The sequence below is a fragment of the Euprymna scolopes genome, chromosome 23 (assembly GCF_053919585.1).
Source record: "Euprymna scolopes isolate OS-2025 chromosome 23, ASM5391958v1, whole genome shotgun sequence".
Lineage (NCBI taxonomy): Eukaryota > Metazoa > Mollusca > Cephalopoda > Sepiida > Sepiolidae > Euprymna > Euprymna scolopes.
In genome coordinates, this window is record NC_136504.1 from 36,770,934 (window position 1) to 36,793,859 (window position 22,926).

A 22,926-nucleotide genomic window follows, 5' to 3' on the forward strand; every position below is an offset into this window, starting at 1 on the left:
ATATTCCGCAGTATGTGCCCCTCCGCCATAAACGAAGACGGAAACCCAATACCTGGATCACTAAAACCAACGAAATGCGTACTGACAGCATACAACAACACTGAAATAAAATGCCATGGCACCACAAACATCAGGTGCAAATACAAGGACTCTTCATGGCTCAACACTCAATTTTATGTGGTCAACACTCCAGGACCAGCTATACTGGGCCTGCCAACATCTGTAGCCTTCAACGTTGTGACAATGAACTCTGCCATATCCGTTCAGCAACAACCTATCAACAGCATAGATGATCTGATGCATTTATACCCCGACAGATTCGACCGCATTGGCAAGTTCAAGAAAACGCAACCACCACATGAAGAGAAACTTGAAGTGCGAAGACAAGAAGAAGAACGACAACGGCTTGAAGAAGAACGGATCCGGGCTGAAGAAATTCAGAAACAAGAAGAATTACAGCAGCAGGAGCAAGAAGCTTTGCGTAAAGTCAAACAACAGCAGAAAGAACAATTGGCAAAAATACAACTTCGTGCTGGTGCCAATTGGGCCAAGACCAATTCTGCTGCTGCCCACGCTGTGTCACTTACTGAAATCCAACAGGAAGAAGAGCGTCGACGTAAAGCTGAAGCCCAACAATTACTTCTCCAACAGCAGCAGCAGCAACAGCAACAACAACAACAACAGCAGCAGCAACAACAACAAGCAATCAATTCATCTGCACAGCAGGCGAAGATATGGGCCAACAATAAAGTAACTGTGTCGAAATCAGCTGCAAAATCGTTGCTTGAAATCCAACAGGAACAGGCAAAACAATTGGAAGAGGAGAAGAAAAAGAAAAAAAATAACAACGCCCAACCTCAACAAACAGCACCGAAAGTCTCTATGCCATTGTCGACTGCCGCATGGGGTCGTACTTCTCCTGTGTTATCAACCTCTCCTACCTCCGGCTGGAGCTGTGAGTCATCTCCCTGGCAAGTGCAGGCAAGCAGCAAATCAAATGCCAGTTCAACATGGGAAGTTCAAAAGAATAATAAAAAGCAGTCAGTCTCATCTCCTACCAAAAATAGCAACGCAACGATTGATACAAACAGTTTTCCCAGTCTGACTGCAACAACGTCTCAAAACACAAAAACAAAATCATCCAAAAACAAACATAATACGGATGGTGTGCTAAAATTGTTTCAGTCATCCAATTCAAATTATGATTTTATCCATTGGTCCGAATCTCTGCTTAAGAACCTCAAAGTTAACCTTGATGTTCCAACCTTTGCGGCCTTTCTTCAAGAAGTCGATTCCCAGAAAGAGGTTATTGACTACGTACATTCTTACCTGGGAGAGAGCAAAGTTGTTGCTGAATTCACCCGCCAATTTTTGGAAAAACGGACTACACTAAAGAAAAGTGGTCAACAAACGAAACCAACCAGCAACAAGAAAACAACCACCAAGATCAGGATCAAATATATGATGCTTTTAAACAAAGGCAACACAAGCAAAAGAAATATTTTGACCAGCATGCGCTCAAGGAAGACCTACCACCTTTATATCCTGGCCAGAGGGTAAGAGCACAAAACCCTACACACAGAAACTTGGACTTAGCAACCGTAGCTTCTCAAGCAGATGGTCCCCGATCATATCTCCTACAAACTGCAAATGGATATATGCTACGGAGAAACCGGCAGCATATTAGGAGTGCTCCAATAAGGCCAACACCACCACAAACGCCAAAGCATGTAACATTTGCAGAACCACCTGCATGTACAACTCAGTCTCCACAAAGAGACTCCCAACAATACACTCGCAGTGGCAGGATGGTACGACCACCATCAAAAATGAACTTGTGAACATTTTCTAGAGAAGTATAGCAAGCAATTCATGGGGCAGAATAATCCCCTGCTTCGCTGTAGCTATTCAGGCAGTCTACCCTGAATTAGCCCTTACCTTTTATCATATATTGAATATGCTCAATATCATAATCTTCATATTGGTAAAGGGGGGATGTAACGATGTTATCGTTTCGTTTCGTTACAATCCTAGTTTTGTAACAACGTTATCATTTCGTTTCATGACAATCCTTGTTTTGTAACAACCACGCATGCGCACTGGAAATAAAGTCCTCCATGTTTTATATTTAAAACTAACAACACGCGTCTTTTCGTTTCTCTCTATTAACCAACCACACAACACGAGCTAACACAGCATGACAGCCCTAGCTGAGGTAGTAGGAGAAATCCATAACATCATTGAATTTTAAAATAATGCCAGTTTCATGGAGCCTCTTTGGAAACTTCTCATGGAAAACAAAAGAATTGTTTCAGGAGCAATGGCCGTCTATCGGCGCATGACTGAAAAGAAAGAAGCTATTATTACTTGTATGTATTAATTGCATTCTTCAGATTACTGTTCTTATCTTGAGGGTTATTTTCACAACGTTTCAGTTAATATAACCTCCAACCATCTTCAGGTGTATCTTGTCAAACTCGGGAATCTTTCTGTAAACCTGCACAGAATTTCAAATAAAACCCTTTATTTAATCCATACTGGTAGCATGCTCTCTTTCCGTCAGCTATGACTTGATAGAAGTTCTAAGTAGTTTGCAATTGTATTTTGAGTGTCGTCCACAAGGACCCATGGCATACTAGTTAAAGTACATGGTAAAATTCAATTGTAAAGTTACACTCTTCTGCAGGTTGAAGCTTCAATCCTCAGGGATCTCTACTGTGAAGGGGTGGGATTTAGCTGCTTGTCGGGTTTGTTAGGGGTATTCACATCGAGGGTGTACAAGTGCTTGTAGTTCGTCAGAGCATTCATCATTAAAGTACTTGTAGAACAGGCAGAGGGATGCAACATTTCATCGATGGGACAGAGGCTGAAGCTTAGATGAGAGTTCAGGACCTATCAGGTTGGTGACTCTCTTTTGAATCCTGTCAAGGAGTGAGAGACTAGTATCAGATGCACCAGCCCAAATGTGACAACAGACAACAAATGTGATACATGGGCGAATGGTGGCCTGATAGAGGTACAGGATAATTTCAAGCATAAGTAGCTTTCTAGCGCAGTAGAGAGAGTCCACCTTCTTCGTAGCAGCCTTGCCAATACTGTCAATGTATCTATTCCAGTTCATGTTCCCTATAAACATTAGGCCGAGGAGTTTAAAGGAAGTACTTTTGAGTAATGTGTTCTTGGCCATTGCTATTGGTGGTAGTGAAGGTTTCTTGTAATTATCGAAGGAAACAAGCTTAGTCTTGGCAGCATTGAATGTGACCATCCATTTTTGTCCCCATTCCACTACAGATTGGAGGTCATCCTGTAGTGTTTCTGCCATTTCCTTAGATATGTGTTCATTTGTTTTCCCCTCGTGTCTGTTATAGAGAGTGGTGTCATCAGCAAATATACCCATCACCAAAACAAGTTTATCAGGGAGGTCATTTATGAAAATCAGGAATAATAAAGGTCCAAGGATAGACCCCTGAGGTACTCCCGCATTTATATCATATTGTTTAGATGTACGACCATCGAGGACAACCTGGATTTTTCTCTTATTTATAATTTAATTATATTATGTATTCTTTCAGTGATACCATATGACCTAATTTTCCTTAGAAGACCATCGTATCATACCCTATCAAAAGCCTTAGATATATCAAGGGCTACCGCTCTACCCTTCCCTGTTTGTTCCCCGGAAACAGTATATACGTTTAGAGATTACAGTTAGGATATCTGCTGTGGAACAGGCTTGCCTAAATCCATATTGATTGTCGGTCAGGAGTTTAGCAGCTGTAAGGTGATAGACTAGAGCTTGATTAATTAAGGACTCAAATATTTTGGCGAAAAGCAGGAGAAGGCTAATGGGGCATAATTTAATGGGTCAGTTCTTTTGCCAGAAGTCTTGAAAACTGGTACCACAGAAGCGGTTTTCCAGCAGTCAGGAAAGCAAGATTCGTTAAGGCATTTATTGTAAAGTTTGGAGAGAACTTGAGCAACCTCAGCAGAGCATTTGTTTTCATAGCGCAGCCAGGATGAGGTTGGGTCCACATGCTTTTGAGGTGTCTAGGTTTTTTATGATACCATGCACTTGAGAAAGAGTGATTTTTAAATAATCTAGTGTGACATCTGTCCGCAAAGGAAAGTCAGGGAGGAAGTGGTGTGCCGGGTCCAATGTGGAGTTTGAGGCAAACCGACTGGCGAATAGGTTAGCCTTCTCGGTTGCCGTGCAAACAACCTCATGATCGTTTGATAGTGGGGGAACTGTTGGTTGCCCATTATTTACTTGACTGTTGTAGATTTTCCAAAAATCACAAATTCCTAATTTCTGTGCTTCGATGCGTTTTCTGGTGGTTTCAGTGTATTCTGTCTTAGCTGTCACTATTTCTCTCTTACAATTACTTCTAACCTCTTTATACTTTTGTCTGTTTGAACTGGACTTATGCTGGTTGAATTTGTAATACGTATGCTGCCTTTGAGCAATGGCAGCTGCACAAGTAAAAGTAAACCATTGGGGAGAGTGGGGCTTGCTATAGAATTTCTGTGTGGGAACATGTGCTTCAGTTGAAGTTTTGAACTATTCAGTGGTCTCATTTGCGCACTGTTCAGCTGGAAGAGAAAAGATATTTCCTATGCATATGTTTGTCTGAGTCTTTACAGCAGGGTGGAAGATAACCAGGCATGTTAAAGTGGTTAGAGGGAATGGAGGAGTGTTGATTAGTTTCACTTAATGCTAAGATATCCGGGGTGTTTACTAGGAGAAATGATTCAACATCATCTAAGTTAGTTCTAAACCTGTGGATGTTCGTAAATACAAGCCTCAAGAGAGGAGGCAGGTTGGTTTTCTTTGAGTTTGGTCCTAGTTTAAACGTAATTATAGATTGAACTGTCATTTCATTTTATTTGATTTAAAGGTTTTAGTTAAGGTGAGTGTGGGGTGCTGAACAAGTGGCTGTGCAGAATATCAGACATGCAATACAAGTAGACCATCAGCTGTCTCATCACCTATAGGATTGTGGCCTCAGGAAAGCCCACCAGGGATGAGTGCAGGGTCTCTTTCCATGCATGACATGGCACTATAAACATCCCAATATTATACAAATGTTGATGGAGCAGCCGCTGTAAGTGCTATCAAAGAATTAGGCCTCCTGTACTACCAGTCGGAAACAGCAGCCAAGAACTGCCAATCCGGTACCCTCAACCCATCAGAAAAAAGTCAGCCCAGTCCAACTGTACCAGCATATATAGTACTGAAGCATTCCCACAGTGTCCAGGGGATGGGATGTGGTGAAGCGGGGAAAATGGCGTTCATTGCTCTAGTCAGGAAACAAGGTCGACCACAGGGTGATTCTGTTGAGTCCCTGTGATAGCACCTTTATGCCTGGCTAATAGGCAAAATATTATCTGCACAACGTTTCAATCAATGTAACCTCCGACAGGTGTAAAAGTCACAATGCTTGATAAAGGGGAGAAAAAAAAATAGAAAGTTTTTTTATTTTCTTTTTTTTTTCTTCGTTGACAAACATGGTGACTTATACACCTGAAAAAGGTCGGAGGTTACATCAACCGAATTATTGTGCAGGTAACACTCTCAAGATGAGAACATTAGTCTGATTAATCCAAATATTACAAAAAAATCATACCTCATCTCAAAAATTCAGAAACATAATTTTATTACTTACTCGGATATATGATAGGAAACGCAACAGATTGAAATTGTTCCTGTTCTGCTTTTTCCAGACACATACTGAATTTTTCTTTGATTGCGTCAAAATATCCTTGATTACTTGGCTTTTCATCAATCAAAACTGTGTGCATTATTTTCTTGCATGGAAGATTTCCACCTGGCGTGATTATGATAGTAAAATATGAAGCCCTTGATATGTTCCATTTATGTTTTAACAATTGTTCCACAGTCTTCCCTCCTTTTTCCATAATTGCATCATTTAATCTACTTTGGTATGAAAGGTTACGGGTAACAAAATTAATAATCACATCAACTTTCAGGTCGGTAATGTCAGCCAGTACAAAATAAATGTTTGTGGTAGTAGAATGATACTGAAATGAATCCATCTTTTAGAGAAAAACCTAAAAGAAAAAAAAATTATTTATTTAATAATTAGATATGCTTGTATAAACATACAATAATAGTCTATATCTGTAAAAGTGAAAGTGTCTGTGTGTCTGTGTACATTCTCTATGCAATATCTCTGTCAATTTTCATTCTACAGGCTCAAAATTTGATATAAAGGGTACTGAGATTTGGGAAAATCTTTGTAATCCGTTTTCGGCCAGAAATTCGGTTGTTAAGCGGTCAAAGTTATACGATTTGACTTTTGAGAACTCTACCAAACTCCTCCGACAATTTTGGGTCTAAACATTTGAAATTTTAGATATAGGTTCCGTGGACATGGATCTAACTTAATAACTTGATTTGAATTCAAAACAATAAATATTAAGGGTCATAATAGGGGTCAAAGTTAAAAAAAAATCACCGCTTTTTTTTTGCTCAACATACACCTCCAAACACCCGGGCAACGCTGGGCTGAAATGCTAGTAATCTATAAATATAAAACACAAACTGGCTGCAAGCATTTGTGTTTGTTTGGCTTTTTCAGGTAAACCGAAACACTTCGAAAAAGCAACAAAGCATTTAAATCATTGTATGTTCGATTGACTATGCTTAAATTCGATGCACGCAACTTCTGCTTGCATGATGGCGACATCGGCTAACACGTTACGTTTTTTCTCTTTCTTTCCCTCCTTTACGTTACGGGTTCGAGCCTGCCTGCCTGCCTGCCTACTATCACTTTTTTTTTTAACCTCACATTTTCCTCCTCCGCTTACGGGTTCCAGCCTACTACCACTTTTTTTAACACCTCTCTCTACCCTGTTGTTTCTCCATCCCCCACCAGGCTGCTTTTTATTCCCACCCTTACTATACCACCACAACACACCCAGGCAATGCCGGGTACCCCCGCTTATATATATATATATATATATATATAAAAGCGAAAATATGTGTTAGTGTGTGTGTGTGTGTACATTTTTTCTGTATGTCCACCAAAGGCTTTTTCGCCAGGATTCTCGGGGGGGGGGGGTTACTATTTCTTATAACTTTTTATATGCTATCTAGATCATAATATGTAACACTTATGAAACGACGCCATAAAAGTCTTTTATTTCAGCAACTTTTATCTTACAAAATTCGTATTGTGTTTTTCTCTGCTCCTGCTGCTGCTATGGCATGATATTTGACCTAGAAAACTACCTGGGTTTTTAAATGTTTATTTTCGACTCTTTCCAAGTCCCTTAAATAAATTCAAACATGTTTCAGTTAATCTTTCTTGCTGGCCGAGCGGTTAGCGTGTCACGTTTATTTTCCAACTTCGCCTCAAGACAAATTAAAATGCAGATCAGCTTAATGCGGGTACTGGTCTCCTCCTTTGTTTTTTTTTTAAATCAGAGATTTGCTTCTCCTAGAAAGGTTGCCTTCACCACGGCTTATGGGAGCCCTCTTCACCCCAACACACACACACACACACACACACGCTAGTTGGCCGTTGACCTCGAAAAAGGGTTCATTCGCCCTTTGGAAGGTCTTGTTTTTAATCCTTCAGGTAGACTAACCACCCTCCTCACCAAACAAGTCTGGTGGGGGAACCAGTTTAGTCGCCGGTGACCCGACCATGAGGCAGGTAGTACTGGGTTACATGGTACCAGTAGCATATGACATGACCTGACATATATATATACATATATATATATACATACATATATATATATGTACATATATATACATACATATATATATACATTAAGAAGTTTTAACATTGTTTCTTTTTATATAATATTATTTAGAGAGGGTTATTAATTCACTTATTCTTTTGTTTTGATTTACAGAACACACACCTCTAAACACCCGGGCAATGCTGGGTACCCCCGCTAGTCTAATATATAAATGGCAAAATTGGTGCAAGCATTTGTGTATGTCCGTGAAAGGCTTTTTGCATTGGGCTTCTCGCGTCGGTTAGATTCCGCAAGAACTTTTCACATACTTCCCAGATCGTAATATCTCGCATTCGCAAAGGGACATCCTTTCTTTCCATTTTTGGGATCGAGTTAAACAAAATTCCCATCGCGCCTCACATAAAGCAAAACTGTTAAAAAAAAACGGTAAAGCATTTCCTGGCCTTCGGGCTTAAGTTTCATTTGTCCTTGGTCAATGTACAAGAAACCCTTCATACTGAGACAATTACTATATTTGGATACTGCCAGAGTGCCGCCTTTCTAGGGGAAGCTAGTTTTCCTCCACATAAAAAGACGACCTTGTGTCTGATTTGCCTTTATGGGGAAGCAAATAAATACCAAGCATTTAAATAATTGTACGTTCGATTGACTATGCTTAAATTGAATGCACACAACTTCCACTTGTGTGATGGCGACATCGACTCATTATGTTTTTTTCACCTTCTTTTCCTCCTTTGCGTTACAGGATCGAGCCTACCTTCCTACGTTTTTTAACACCTCTCCCCACCCTATTGCTCCCCGCCACTGGGTTTTTTATTCCCACCATTACTACACCACTGCAACATACCCGGACAAGCCGGATACCCCCACTAGTCTATAATATAAATCTCACCTGTCTGTTTAAATGTATGTATGTATGCATGCATGTATGTCTGCCTGTCTGTTTATGTCAGGTCATGTCATATGCTACTGGTACCATGTAACCCAGTACTACCTGCCTCATGGTCGGGTCACCGGCGACTAAACTGGTTCCCCCACCAGATTTGTTTGGTGAGGAGGGCGGCTAGTCTCCCTGAAGGATTAAAAACAAGACCTTCCAAAGGGCGAATGAACTCTTTTTCTGGGTCAACGGCCAACTAGCACCGTGTATATTTGTGTGTGTGTATATGTGTATTGGGGTAGAGAGGGCTCCCGTAAGCCGTGGTGAAGGCAACCTTTCTAGGAGAAGCAAATCTCTGATTTAAAAAACCATAAAGCGGAAGACCAGTACCCGCATTAAGCTGGTCTGCAGTTTAATTTGTTGCTGGCTATCTTGCTCTTGCTTGTTGCTGGATCTCAACATTTTGAACCAAGAGAGAGACTTAGCTGTCGTACAAAGCTAAGACTCTGTAACATCATATTTGTATAGATACTCCCTCAGACATTTGGGCTCATGGATTTTAAATGTCTGAGCGAGTGGCACTCGTCTGACAAGACGTTGCAATCATCATGTCTGCCTAAAACTTTCGACAGAGGTAACGGATTTTCACAAGATCAGGATCGTTTTAGAGCTTACATACACTAGTGTTTCAAGCTTATGCAATCATCAGTGTAGGGTAATAATTACTGTCACTAATATATATATATATTTTCAAATTTTGGTCGCAGATAAATAATAACTCTTTTATTATTATTATTATATAATAAAAATGCACTGTTAGTCATGAAAATCAGAAAAAAATTTATTGCCGCTAAAGTTGATTTATATTAAAAACGCACAGAAAAAAAAATCGGACTCTACATAAAAAAAAAAATCAATCTTGGTTTGTGAAAATCGGCAAAACAATCACGAACATCCAAACAAGTCAGTTATTTTATATTTGTTTCTGCTCTAAAAAATTTGAGTTTAAATAGTAGGTACGGGCAAAAATGGGTGGGCAAAAATAGGGGGACCTACTTTTGAAAACCGATTTATCACAATTTTTTGGTAGGTTTTCCGACTACTTTTGGTTGTATTTGAAAAATTAGAGACTAAAGTTAATTTCCTACAGGAAAAAAAAAATTTGTGCATGTGAAAAAAAATTATGAAAAATGTTTTCATGGCGAGCTAACCAATTCAGCTAAATTTTGAAGTTAAATAAATTCATTGTAAAAATCCTTTAAAAGATAAATATTAGTTTTCTGGGTCTATTTCAAAGATAATTAGTAAAGTCCTAAGATATTGAATTAAATAAAAAAAAACACCTTGTTTGTGCAAAAAAAAAAAAAAAAACTTAATTAGATCTCAAAAAGCAAGTAATTTACTAGCAGTGTCAGAAATCGTCAGTAAAAATTTGTGGTAAAAACTGGAATATTTAGACTTACTGTTTGCCGAAGCTTATAACTTCTGGAAAAATGTAATTTAAACCCTAATTTTTTTTTAATTAAAGGAGCAAAGACCAAAATTTTAAAAAAATAACAGGTTTAATAGCAAATTATGCAATATTTGTTTTTTTTAAATCGGTTGTCTTTAAAAAAAGATTTAAAGAAAATCAACGAAATTTTACTTCCTTCGATTATAAAAAATATATATAAATTCCAAAAAATCTCTTACCTATAAAAACTACTATTCGATGAGTTGTTCAATTTTTCATTGTTAAGAATTTATCCATAATTATACTTATATTCCATGTCCTTTTTAAATAAAATACTGTTTTAAAGAAGGATAAAAACAAACGCAAACTCACATTTTTTTTAACTGTTCAAATAAAAGGTGACAAGTCTGATTTTATTCGTCTTTATATTCCAGTGTCTTAAAGGGACATAATTAATATGTCTTTTTAATGCATGCTGTAAACTAAAAATAGCAAAACTGAAAACATAAAAAACTGAAAACATAAAAAACACCAAATGGATGAGGCAGACAACAGCAGAAAATAACACTGTCATGCTGAGTTATTTCCCTTGACCGATATGCGGTCATAATCTTCTTACGCTCTAGAAAGACACGACGATATGCCAGCTACCAGTTGGCAAAAAGACGGTGGACGGAACACTATGGCAAAAACGTTAAGTATTTTTTTAAAACTCATCCTAAATGTTTTTTTATGTTACCTTGTTTTTAAACTTGTTTTTCTTGTTTTATTTATGTATTTGTCTGTATTCTCCTGTCTTAATCGTCACCCCCCCCCATGCTACAAAGTAAACGATAAAAACAAACAAAATGCCGGAAACTAACGATAAAAAAAAAAATGCCGGAAATTATTCTCTATTAGAGTAGATAAACTTAGGACTTTATTTAAGTAATATAATTAATATATACTATTACTGCAAGCTTGCCTGTATTGAAAATGCTTGCTTCCTGGCTAGCCAATCAAACCATCTAATATAGTTAGCCTTATTTTCAAGTACATTCGAAATATAATACAGTGCCATTAGCAAAGAAAAAGTTACCAATGAAAACGAACCTCCTAAAGTAAAACCTTGAATAATTATCTAAACTCGAATGTAAATTAATATTAAGCCGACTTTACAAATTGATAATAGTTAATTATTGGATTTTAATTAATTATAAGGTGAAGCTCCAATGATTCAAACACGATAGATAACAACAAACTTCCACCCATTAATATGGGAGGGGAGATTATCATCAAGTGTCCTGAATTGTTAAATTAGCACCGGACTTACTACTTAGATATAAATAAGTCACTTGTACCCATTCCCCTCCTCCCCCCGTTTTTTTTTGTTTTTTGTTTTTTTTTAAATGGAGAGTAGATAATACAGTGGATGTGTTATCGGCAGCTCCAGTAACTCTCGCTTCTCCTTTTTTGTCCCTCAGTCCTCATTCAATGAGTGATTTTTCTGACAAAGGGTGAAGAAAAAGCTGCTTAAAGGTCGGTAGTACTTGGTGACCAGTAGTCTGAGATGTCGGAAATTTTTCTGTCTCTGTCTGTCCTTGTGGCCATGTCACTAGTAAGGGTGCTGGAGGTAAACGTTTTGTCTGGGCTGACGTTATCCGCCTGATAGTCAGGGACCCGAACCTTGGATCAACCACTAAGGAGGCTGTCCTATCAGCAGGTGCAAAGTACTGGGACTGCTGTATTGCCATTTGGTGAGTGGATCTGGACCATGCAGTAGTCTCTGGTGGGGCCTCTCGATGCCATACTAGTGGGTAATTGTTACGGCTTTACCTTTTCGTGTGCTACAAAAAAAAAAATTTTCCTGTCTTTTTCTCTCTTACTTTCCCTCTCTGTACTGCTCTAACCAAGTATGCCGACCTATTCCACAAATCCTTAAACCTCAGCATGAAATATCTCCAGAATAAAAACTCCATTAAACCTAGAACCCCATCTTCCAACGTAGACCCCTACTACCAGGTCTCCTTCTCCAACATCAGGGGTCTACGTTCCAACCTTCCAGAGGTTGAAACCCAATTACAGGAGATGAAACTGAACATATTATTTCTAAGCGAAACTGGAATAGGGCCGACCACTTCCCTAGATGAGTTCATAATTAACGGATACTCTAATTTAACAGCTTAATCTGATCCCCAAGATCGCCATGGGCATGGAATATGTGCCTACATAAAGGATGGCTTCCCGTGTGGCAAGGATATCTGAGAAAATCCTAATTTACTCTATATGTGCTTCAGGGTTGCACTTGCTAACACCACTACATTTATATTTGCCCTCTATCGGCCCCACAACAGCGGAGTTACTATCTTTAAGAGCATATCTGAGAAAATAGACCACATACTGTCTGCACATCCCTCGGCTAACATCCACATCTGTGGTGACTTCAACATCCATAACGTGGAATGGCTGACCCATTCAAATAAGACAGACGATGAGGGGAGGTTTTGTCATGATTTTGCCATTGCTTATGACCTCACTCAGATTGTTCGCGAACCCACCCGTGTGCCCAATACACCCGGTCAATATGCAAGCCTCCTAGACCTTTTTCTCTCAACTTCCCCTGAGCTATGTTCATGTTCCGTTCATTCTCCTCTAGGATCCTCCGACCACTCCATCGTATCAGTTAAGATAAAAACGAAATGTAAGAAGCCCCCAGACGTACCCCTCCACCGTACTGTATACCGATACTCTATGGCTGACTGGGATAGCTTCTGTACATTCATATCTGATTTACCTCTGCACTCCATGTTTAAAAAGGATATGTCCTCTATAGTATCAGATCTGACCGAATGGTTAATTGTAGGCATAGACGAATTCATACCATCTAAAAAATTCCAACAAAAACCTAACAACCAGCCATGGTTCTCCCCAGAATGTGCTGCTGCTATCGCGCACAGAAATCACTTTTTCCATAGCTACTAACGTAATAGATGCACTGAGACTAAAGCTGCTTTCAGGACTGCCAGCAACCACTGTAAAAGAGTAATAAAAAATGCAAGAGAGCTATATGCCCAATCTGTTAAATCCAAGGTAGCTGATCAGCAGCTTGGTTCCCACCAGTTTTGGCAAATAACAAATTGGATCCTGAACAGAAGTATGCGTTCTATCCCAACCATTATCAATGGACCAGAGGTCATCTCGTCAGTGTCTGACAAGGCCAAACTATTTGCAAAGAACTTTGCAGCTAATTCTACCCTATGCAACGAAGGCCATCAACTCCCCATATTTCCTCCTATAACACAGAACAAGCTAGGTAACATACAAATATCCGTGCATGAGGTCGCCAAGCTAATCAAGAACCTAGATTCCAGTAAAGCAACTGGCCCTGATGGCATCCCAATTATAGTGTTAAAAAAGCTTCAACCAGAACTTGCTCCCATACTTACAAAACTATTTAAGTGCTGCCTTAAGGAGAAGTGCTTTCCGACTCCCTGGAAGACCTCATCAGTTTGCCCTGTATTTAAGAATTCAGGTGATAAGTCATCTCCCTCTCAGTACAGACCAATAATTCTCCTGTGTGTTATGAGTAAGTTGCTGGAATCCATATTAAATAGAGAAATAGTCAACCACCTCAGCAGGAATAACCTTCTTAGTGACACACAATATGGTTTCCGCTCCGCAAGATCTACCACAGATGTGCTGACGGTTATATCTCACAGGATTAGTGAATCTCTTGACAAAGGCTTCCTTTCTAGGGCAATTGCTCTTGACATATCAAAGGCCTTCGATAAGGTATGGCATAAGGGTCTACTTCACAAGATTTCCAGCTATGGTATAACTGGAAATGTTTTCTCAATCATTAAATCATTTCTCTCCGATAGGCTCATAAGAGTAGTGGTAGATGGACAAAAATCGGAGGCCTGCAATATAAATGCTGGAGTCCCTCAATCCTGGGCCAAACTCTCTTCCTGATCTACGTCAATGACCTCCCTAAACACATACTTAAATCATTCGTTGACATCTATGCTGATGACACGACCATCTACGGCAACACATCAAAGGCTGTAAATGACAAAGTTCTCTCTGATTCTCTCTCCTCTGATCTCGAGCGTGTGGTTCAGTGGGGGAAGATGTGGCTGGTTACCTTTAATGCATCTAAAACCAAACTCCTATCCTTACATCATCAACGCTCTGATCCCCATCTGGCATCAATTGTGATGGATGGCTCTCGTCTGGGTGAGGCCCCGTGTTTTGACAAGCTTCTGGGTTTGACCTTTACTCCTGATCTGAAATGGAACATGTACATCAAGTTTGTTGCCAAGGTCGCTGGAAAGATGGTGGGATCCTTCTACCGCTCCAGAAGATATCTCACTACTGATGCAATTCTCTATCTATATAAAAGCCAAGTACGTCTAAGGATGGAATACTGTTGCCATATCTGGGCAGGAGCTGCTAAAAACAGCCTATCCTGCCTTGACAGAGTACAGAATAGACTTTGTGGCTTAATGGGGGATGCCCTTTTCTCTACCTTGCAACCTGTCTCCTACAGGAGAGACGTTGCGAGCCTATCATTGTTTTATCGTTATTTCCATGGCAGGTGCTCGTCTGAACTCCAATCTTTGGTCCCCCCTCGCCAATCTTTCACGAAAAACACCCGTCTAGCTGAATCCACTGTGAAAAATTTCCCCCACTCTATATCTGTGCCTAAATCAAAACGCGGATTCCATGAACAAAGCTTCTTTCTTAGAACTGCACGCCTGTGGAACTCTGTTCCGTCTGCCTGCACTCTGGACTACAACTTGGATGTGTTCAAGTCCAACGTTAACAAATTCCTAATGAACCGCCCCCTTAAGTAAACACTTCATCAAATCTCCACACTAACGTAATGTACTTGCAATAACCCTTATCCCTGAGTGGCTTCCGGGCCTTGATAAGTGGTGATCACTGTGTAAAGAAAAAAAAAAAAAAAATTCAATAATGATTTTTTTTTGTTTTCTTTTCTCAAGATAATGTCTCATAGAGTCGGTTACAAAAGGTTAGTAACATAGTCTTTCAGGTAGGATGGTTTCACCCGACGTCTGGGAGGGGGGGGGGAGCATGTCTTTGTCTATCGACCGTCTACGAGATGTTGTGTTTGCCCAATAGGGGGAGTCAACTGGAATCTTCTCCTCACTTACAATAAGGGATCGGCTGGTTAGTTGACTGCTTAGTAGTAACCTCTTGTTGCTGGTTACATTGCTTATCGTTTCAGGGATGGACGGCTTTGTATCACTATCTTCCTTGTCACAGTAATTGGATGTTCAAGACTAATCCTCGGGCTGTTACCTGGATGAGAAGGGACTCGGAAGCACTCATCTTTGTGGACCTTGTATGTACAAGCCCTTAACTTTCGAATGTACATCCACTCATCTCGCTTGGATGAAACTAAGTATCGCTCACATCCTTTATTTTTTGATAGGCTACTGTGAAGGTACATAATGTCCCCCACATTCACCTCCATTCAAGGCCTACATGAGCAGTTGAGAGCCTTAGACAACTCACTGTAAACAGATGCTGCTCCTCTGTAAGATCCATATTATTGAAGTCAATGGGTTTATTGATAAACTGGTCCCTGTGATACAAGATTTCTCTGGGGGACAATGTGAGTGATCCAAACCTACAGTTCAATGTGCAACATGCCACAGAGAGCAAGACTGTAGAAATCTGTGAATCAGCTTCAGGAGCTTTCGTTGGGTATCTTGGCCAGCCTTTTCGGCAACAGGGTTACAATTGAAGTTTTTAGGGTTACCTATCTCTAATGAGATATGGCGAGTGAGCAGAAACTCATCATTTTTAAGGGATTTGAAGCTGAGGGCAGAGTCTGTCCTTACGACAGCAGGTGGTTTAATGATGGGTCTGATGGGCAAACAGGTCTTTAGAACAGCCTTCCGCAATGTGTTCTTTTGCTCATTTGGAATAAGGAGGGCAGCAGTATAAGAACTGACGTAATCCCATAAGATAACCTCCCGTAATTGTCTATTTCTCTTGATGATATCAGCACCTAACCTAAGCCCGAGTGCAGGACTGAGGAACAGCTATCCGTGGGGAGCTGCTCAATGAAGCACAGAATTCTTTGTGAAAATAGCAAAATTCGAAATATTGAATTTCAAGTACAACCAATGGTATCTAATTAATTGGTATATCGCAGTAATTTTTTTCTAAATTGGCCAAAGATTTCCAGTTTTCAGAAAATATTTACCTCCCTTGTTAAGATTTGAATACTCCAGCTTCTTTTCTTTTTTTTTTTTTTTTTGCAAAACTCAATTTTCCCTAATTGTATTTGAAAACTGTTTTCGTTAATAATTAATTTTCTGCCCAATCGTTTATTGTAACTTTTGGTTTTATTCATTATTGCGATATAACAATTAAATAGATTGATTGTACTTGAAATTCAATATTTCGATTTTCGAATTTTGTTATTATAACAAAGAAGAACTCTGTTTATAATTTTTAATAATACGTTTTGGTCCCCCAACAAAAGGTGGGTGGACCTGTATTGCACCCTTGTCTGTTCGTCTGTCTGCACTTTTCTCAATAACTACACCTTGGAATTTTTTGAAATTTTGCACAAACATTAAACATGATATGAGTAAAAAAGTAACAGAACAGATTTTCCGGGAAAACTCTGATTGCTTCCCTAGGGGTGCCTTTTGGGTTAAAATGGCTAAAATGGACACTTTTGTGCTTATTAAAAAAAAGTTGATGCTTTGGATTTTTATAAAACTTTCTGAAAAGTTGTGACTGATTTCTATATAATTTTGTTTGTCTATACTTCTTTTCTTTTTTTTTTTTTCATTTTTCTTAAACTTTTTCTTCTAGGGGATGGGACATCCAACCAGATGTCTGACATTTACCCCTATTTTAGTGAGTCCAACCAAGAGATCTTTTTAGGATTCTAGCCGTCCCTTTCAGTGCAATCGTTTGTATTTCACTTGCACTTGGTTCACCGGGTATGCTTGCTATGTACTTTTTAAAGTTCTTTTTCATAAGCCCAGTTGCTCCTATGATGACTGGTATAATTGAAACGTCTTTTAATTTCCAATTTCGTTTCATATCATACATAAGTCCTTGATACTTTGTTATCTTTTCCCTCTCAACTCTGTTAAGCCCTGTATCATTGGGTACACTGACCTCTATTACGGTCGCTTTTTTGTTTGCTCTGTCCCAAATCACTATATCTGGTTTAACAGCTGCGTTTTCAAGATATGTAGCAGTAGGGATTATGTAGTCATAGTGAATAGTGTAGTTGTCATTCCCAACTGTTCGTTCGGGTATATGTTCCCAGGATTTTTTACTACACTGAATGTTGAGTTTTTTACATATCTTCCAGTGAAGGTATTTGCAAACTCCGTTACTTCCAGATAACTCTTGGGTGTTCCCCAGGAGCTCTTTTAGGGCTAATAAAAACACTTCATTTTTGTGCCATATTTGTCCCAAATTTTCTGTGTATGTATATTTAGTAGTTTTGTATGGTGCTCAACTCAAATTTAAATCTGTTAAGACCTTGGAGAGTTTTGGAGCTAAAAGGGGGGGGGGATAAATGATAGACTTAGTCATTTCTTTTTTTGCATGGTGCAGAACTCAAATTTACATATGTTAAGGCTTAAAACTGCACTGTTTCTTCATTTTCACCAGGATTTGACATCTCCTGTGGACTTTTGGGGCTAAATGGGAGGGAGGTGCTGAACTTAGTCATTTTTTTATGCCTCGTACACTGTGCACTCACTGGGGACCATGCATGCTTCACTTGTTATTTGCTAAAGTTACAGAAGTTTAGTATGATTCATTCAGTGACAGGCCTTATTTTATCATTTTCTTTAATTATGGACTTAATTTATGTGACCTTATGTTATGTATAACCAAACTCTCACTACGGCTCTCCCTAGTCCTGCCCCCTTTCCAGATAACTCTCCAATAGAAAGAGAAGGATTACTTATTGTAAGATGGATGCTCAATAAAGTTGCTATTGCACTCAGCCTTCTCTCATCCACATTTCTATACTAACCCATGAACGTAACACCTTAGTCTCATTTGAACTCGCTTATAAAAACAGTGATTTCTGACAGATTTTCATTTCAATGTTTCAGGTAATGTGTTGAATTTTATTTATTTGAGGAGTTTGAGATTACGACTTGTTTGGTATCTTTTGGACAAGGTTTCACATAACTAAATGTTATCAAAGGCAAGATAAGTTATTCTTCTACGTAACTGAATAAGTTTTTAGTGCTTTAACTTATTTTAAAGCATTTATTCTGTTAAAACAACAAACAGTGTTGAGTATTACTTGAGAACAATAAAGAATGGCCGACATCTTTGAAGGCTTGATAATGGCTCAAAAATCGAAAATGAAGCAAAATACTAGTGGTAGAAACCCACTCAATAAATGTTATGGTAACATTAGTAATATATATCTTTTTCATTCGCCGAGCAGTCTTTCTTATTTCTGCTGGTGTGATGTATAAAATGGCACCCAAACGTTGTTATTCAGCCATATTCTTCTCAAGCGCTTTCTATCGGTGTGTGTCCGATTATTATCAGGAGCGATTGTTGTTATTTTTTTTTATTTTTATTTTCCTTTGAATTTATTCTATATTCCAATTAAATGCTTAAGAACAATAAATAAAGACAACATTTTTCCAGATATGGTGTAGACTTGTTTGGTATCTTTTGGACAAGGTTTCGCATGGATTGCTCCTTCAACTTCAATCGAGTGTTCAAATTCAGTCATAAAAATGAAGAAAAAACATTGAATTCCAAAGTCTAGCTGTTCTAGAGAAGAAACTACTTGAGTAGAAAACTTTCTGACATTAGGGACCTGTCGGGGATTTGTTCCGAACGTATGTGGCGGTCATTATACATCTTTTATTATTATTTCATAACAAAAAAAATAAAATATGGCGGCCAAAAGCAGTTCATGAAAGAACGTAAAAAAGGCTAATTTTTTTTTTGGGGGGGGGGGATATTTGCAAAATTTAACTGATATTTGTTGTCAACATAGCCATCCGCAAATACTATTAAAAAAAAAAAAAAGTTTTCAGTGTCCGTTGCAGAGAACCGAAGTAGATTTATTTATCAATAAGAGTCGTCATTTAAAAAGAAATTTAAAACAAATGTTTGTAAAAGTGAGAAATTATTAATAAATGTTTAGTAACTTTTTTCTTTTAATATTCATAAAGAGTAAAACTTTTTTTTCAAAATAAATATATAAATAAATAAATGTTTGTAAAAGTGACAAATAATCATTTAGTTACTACGGCAACGTAAGTAAATAAAAATGTTACGCGCGCATGCGTCAGCCTTGACTAGGGGGGGACTAAGGGAGCGACCATTAAATTTTTCTGCTGGTCGCCATGGAACTCAACGCCCAAGGAGTACCATCCAATGAATTCTGTATTGTTTTCACTGGTCGCCATGTTTGTTTTTTACGCACATTCAATTATTGCATGCGCACGCAAAATTTGAATTGAGTGAGTGCGTGTTCTCGTCGAGTGGTTCCAATATGGGGGATCGATTTACTAGCACTTTGTGTTAGAAACTGGTTGGAATTTATGCCCTACCCCGTTGCTTCTCCTCTCCTTCTTGTCATAAAACTTGAAAAATGCTAAGAATTACATCTCGCTTACCGCTACGTGGCCAAGAAGTGGGTACTCATTTTATGCTAAATTTATATATGAAGCGAAGCTAAGCTCCACTCAAAAATGTTAAATTTTTATTATTAAAACAAAAAATCCGGCGGGCCTGGTACGAGAGTGATCACCTCCTAAAAATGCGTGTTTTGGTAATCGTGAAGAAAGAGAGAGCCTGTTTCCTCCGTTTGACTATAGGTGGCGTTACTGTCTGTCCACCCAGTTACGGAAGCACAAAATGTTTTCAATGCCACTCTTGAAATAAAAATAAATGTTTTTGTTATATTTTAATTTTAAACGTGTTTTTTTTTTTTTGTTTTTTTTGCAAACATATTTAAGTTTTATTTTTTCAAACATATTTACGTTTTTTTTGTTGTTGTTTTTGCAAACATATTTAAGTTTTATTTTTCCAAACATTTACGTTTTGTTGCTTGTTTATTTTCAAACATTTACGTTTTTTTTTTGTTTGTTTTTTTGCAAGCATAAACTAAATATTTTTAAATATTTTTCTTTTTGAAAAGTTTGCTTATGCACTTATTGTACCGGTACCGCGCTATTTCTTAATAGTAGTTTCAAGTAAGATTCAGGTTTTACAATATCCTTTTTCAAATATATATATAAATACTCGCGGAAAAGGTAAAATAAGTGCAGAAAATTTAAAAAAAAAAAAAAAAAGGGAGGGGCTCATAAAAACGATTTAAAAAAAAAAAAACGTTGATTTTTTTTTAATCATAAGAGCGTAAAAAATACTCGCCGAAAAACGGTTGTATGTTTAAAAGAAAAATATAGCAAAAACAAACGTAAATGTTTGGAAAAATAAAACTTATATATGTTTGCAAAAACAAAAAAAAACGTAAATGTTTGAAAAAATAAAACTTAAATATGTTTGCAAAAAAAAAAAAAAACATGTTTAAAATTAAAATATAACAAAAACATTTATTTTTATTTCAAGGGTAGCATTATATACATTTTGTGCTTCCGTAACGGGGTGGACAGACAGTAACGCCACCTATAGTCAAACCGAGGAAACAGGCTCTCTCTTTCTTCACGATTGCCCGTGTTTTTTATCTTTTTTTCCGACGATTATCATAGATTACAGACTTAAGTATATTGACAGAAAACAATTTTGAAAAACAAATTAATGCCTTTTAAGAAGGGAATCACGTGACACGTTGGTAAACAAATGGACCGTAACTCAGGTAGCAGTGAAGTAGAACGTTATAACGAGAAAGTGAACACCCTTCTTAAAAGTCACTAATTTTTTTTTTTTTCTGTTAATATGATACTTAAGTCTAAATCTACGATACTCGTCGAAAAAAAAAAAAAAAAAAACATTTTTTAAAAAGGTGCAAAACACGTATTTTTAGGGGGTGGGTACTCTCTTCTCTCACAGGTCAGGTCCGCCAAAAATCCTTCCTTCATATTATTTTTTAAAGACAACCAACCAAAAAAAAATCAGATCTGGATTTCTTTTTAGAGGATAAACTACGCTGGATTAGGTCGTTTAAAAATACCAAAATAAATCTGTAAAATATTTAAAAACAACAACAAAAACAAGTTTTCAACGGGCAAACTCTTCTACCTACCTGGATATATTTCAATTTAACGAACTACAAAAATAACAAATTACTTGGCCAACCTCCATCCCTTACCCACAAAAATTTTCTTTTCTCCATTCACCCCCATCTAGAGAGCATCCCCACCTAGAGACTGACCCGACCCGCAGAAGCGAGGTTCCTTTTACAAACCTAGTGGAACAACGGGCAGTCTATCAACTAGACGGGGTTGGGAGGGTCCTACTAATCACCTTTTGTTTTTTCGGTAAAACTATATAAACACCGTGACAGCGAATTAACCTTAACGCTAACCCCTAACCCTAACCCTAACCCTAACCGTAAACCTAACCCTAACCCTAACCGTAAACCTAACCCTAACCCTAACCCTAAACCCTAACCCTAACCCTAATCGTAACCCTAACGCTGTCACGGTGTTTGTATAATAATACCGTTTTTTCTTCCCCCGCCCTCGACACAAATGAATTATTGTACCATTTTATTGTTATCTTTTTTTGTTTTTAAACGTCAATAAAAAATGTTTTAAAAATTGGGAGTTACTAGGACGTCCCCCAATATGAAAGGGTGAATGCGGTATTATGGTGAAAGAAGATACTAGCTGGGAGAAACTTTTGACTTTGTTTAGTTCTGGAGTGACAAGGATGACTAACGACCCCCAAAATCCCCCCTTTTGAGTTGGCCATGATGTGCCTAAGTTTTTTGTTCTTCGTTAATTTTGACTGTATTTTTTAACATGAATAAAAGATTTAATATCTCAAAGTGTAGTATCTGTTCTTCAGATGCTGCATTGCTGCACTTCAATTTCTTGTTCTCTTTCAGTGGAGGAGAAATCCTTCACGATTGAGACAATTTTTATTTTTGTACCTTTTCTCCACGTTAAAAAACGACCCTGGTGTCTAACTCTGTCCCGTGGGGAGGCATAGTAAATAGGTACAAAAATAACAAAAAAAAAACAAAAAAAAAAAAAGCTAATCGGGATTTATTGTGATTTTTAGTTGATAGAGACGAAAATGAACTTAAAAAAAAAAAAAAAAGAAAAAAAGTTACCATTGGGATAAATGTTGAAATAAAAATAAAATTAAAATGAACTTACCAACGAAATTTCAAACGCCCCGAAAGAAAGGAAAGTAAGTTTCGAAATTTTCAAGGAAAACAACTCAAAAGTAAAACGAAACTAAAATAGGTCATACAGATATTGTGAATAATGAAACTAAAAAATTCCCCAATCTTTTACTTTCCTTTTCTTGGCCACACTAACTCTCTAATTTATTTGTTACTTGATTATTATTTTATTTTTGGCTGTATCTGAATTCATAGATCAAATCTAAATCTTTCCCAAATAATAAAATTCTACTTTTTTAGGCGATTACGTGTGAACACTGAAAAATTGACAGAATTAAAAATAATGTGTAATATTTACAAGTCACGGACAGAACACGAAAAAAAAAATCGGCCCTTGTCCAGAATTCCCCTTATATATAAACAATCTGTATGATGTATACGTACCCTGTGACGAATATATATATATATATATATATATATATATATATATATATATATATATATATATATATATATATATATACGTACTCCAAAAACCACGTAAATTGATCACGTAGTTTTATTTTTAGAAATAAAATTCAT

At 37.7% G+C, this 22,926-nt stretch overlaps 1 protein-coding gene across 1 annotated transcript in view; it reads right to left on the minus strand.

Moving 5' to 3' along the window:
- Window positions 1-22,505, minus strand: part of LOC145245823 (uncharacterized) — a 118,555-nt gene extending 96,050 nt beyond the window's left edge. The window contains exons 1-2 of the mRNA XM_080107471.1: window positions 22,376-22,505; window positions 5,664-6,069 (exon numbers count right to left, since the gene is read on the minus strand). Coding sequence (XP_079963597.1) covers window positions 5,664-6,054 — 391 coding nt within the window. The 5' untranslated portion in view covers window positions 6,055-6,069; window positions 22,376-22,505. The remainder of the gene's footprint in view (window positions 1-5,663; window positions 6,070-22,375) is intronic.
- Between the last annotated feature and the right edge of the window lie 421 nt (window positions 22,506-22,926).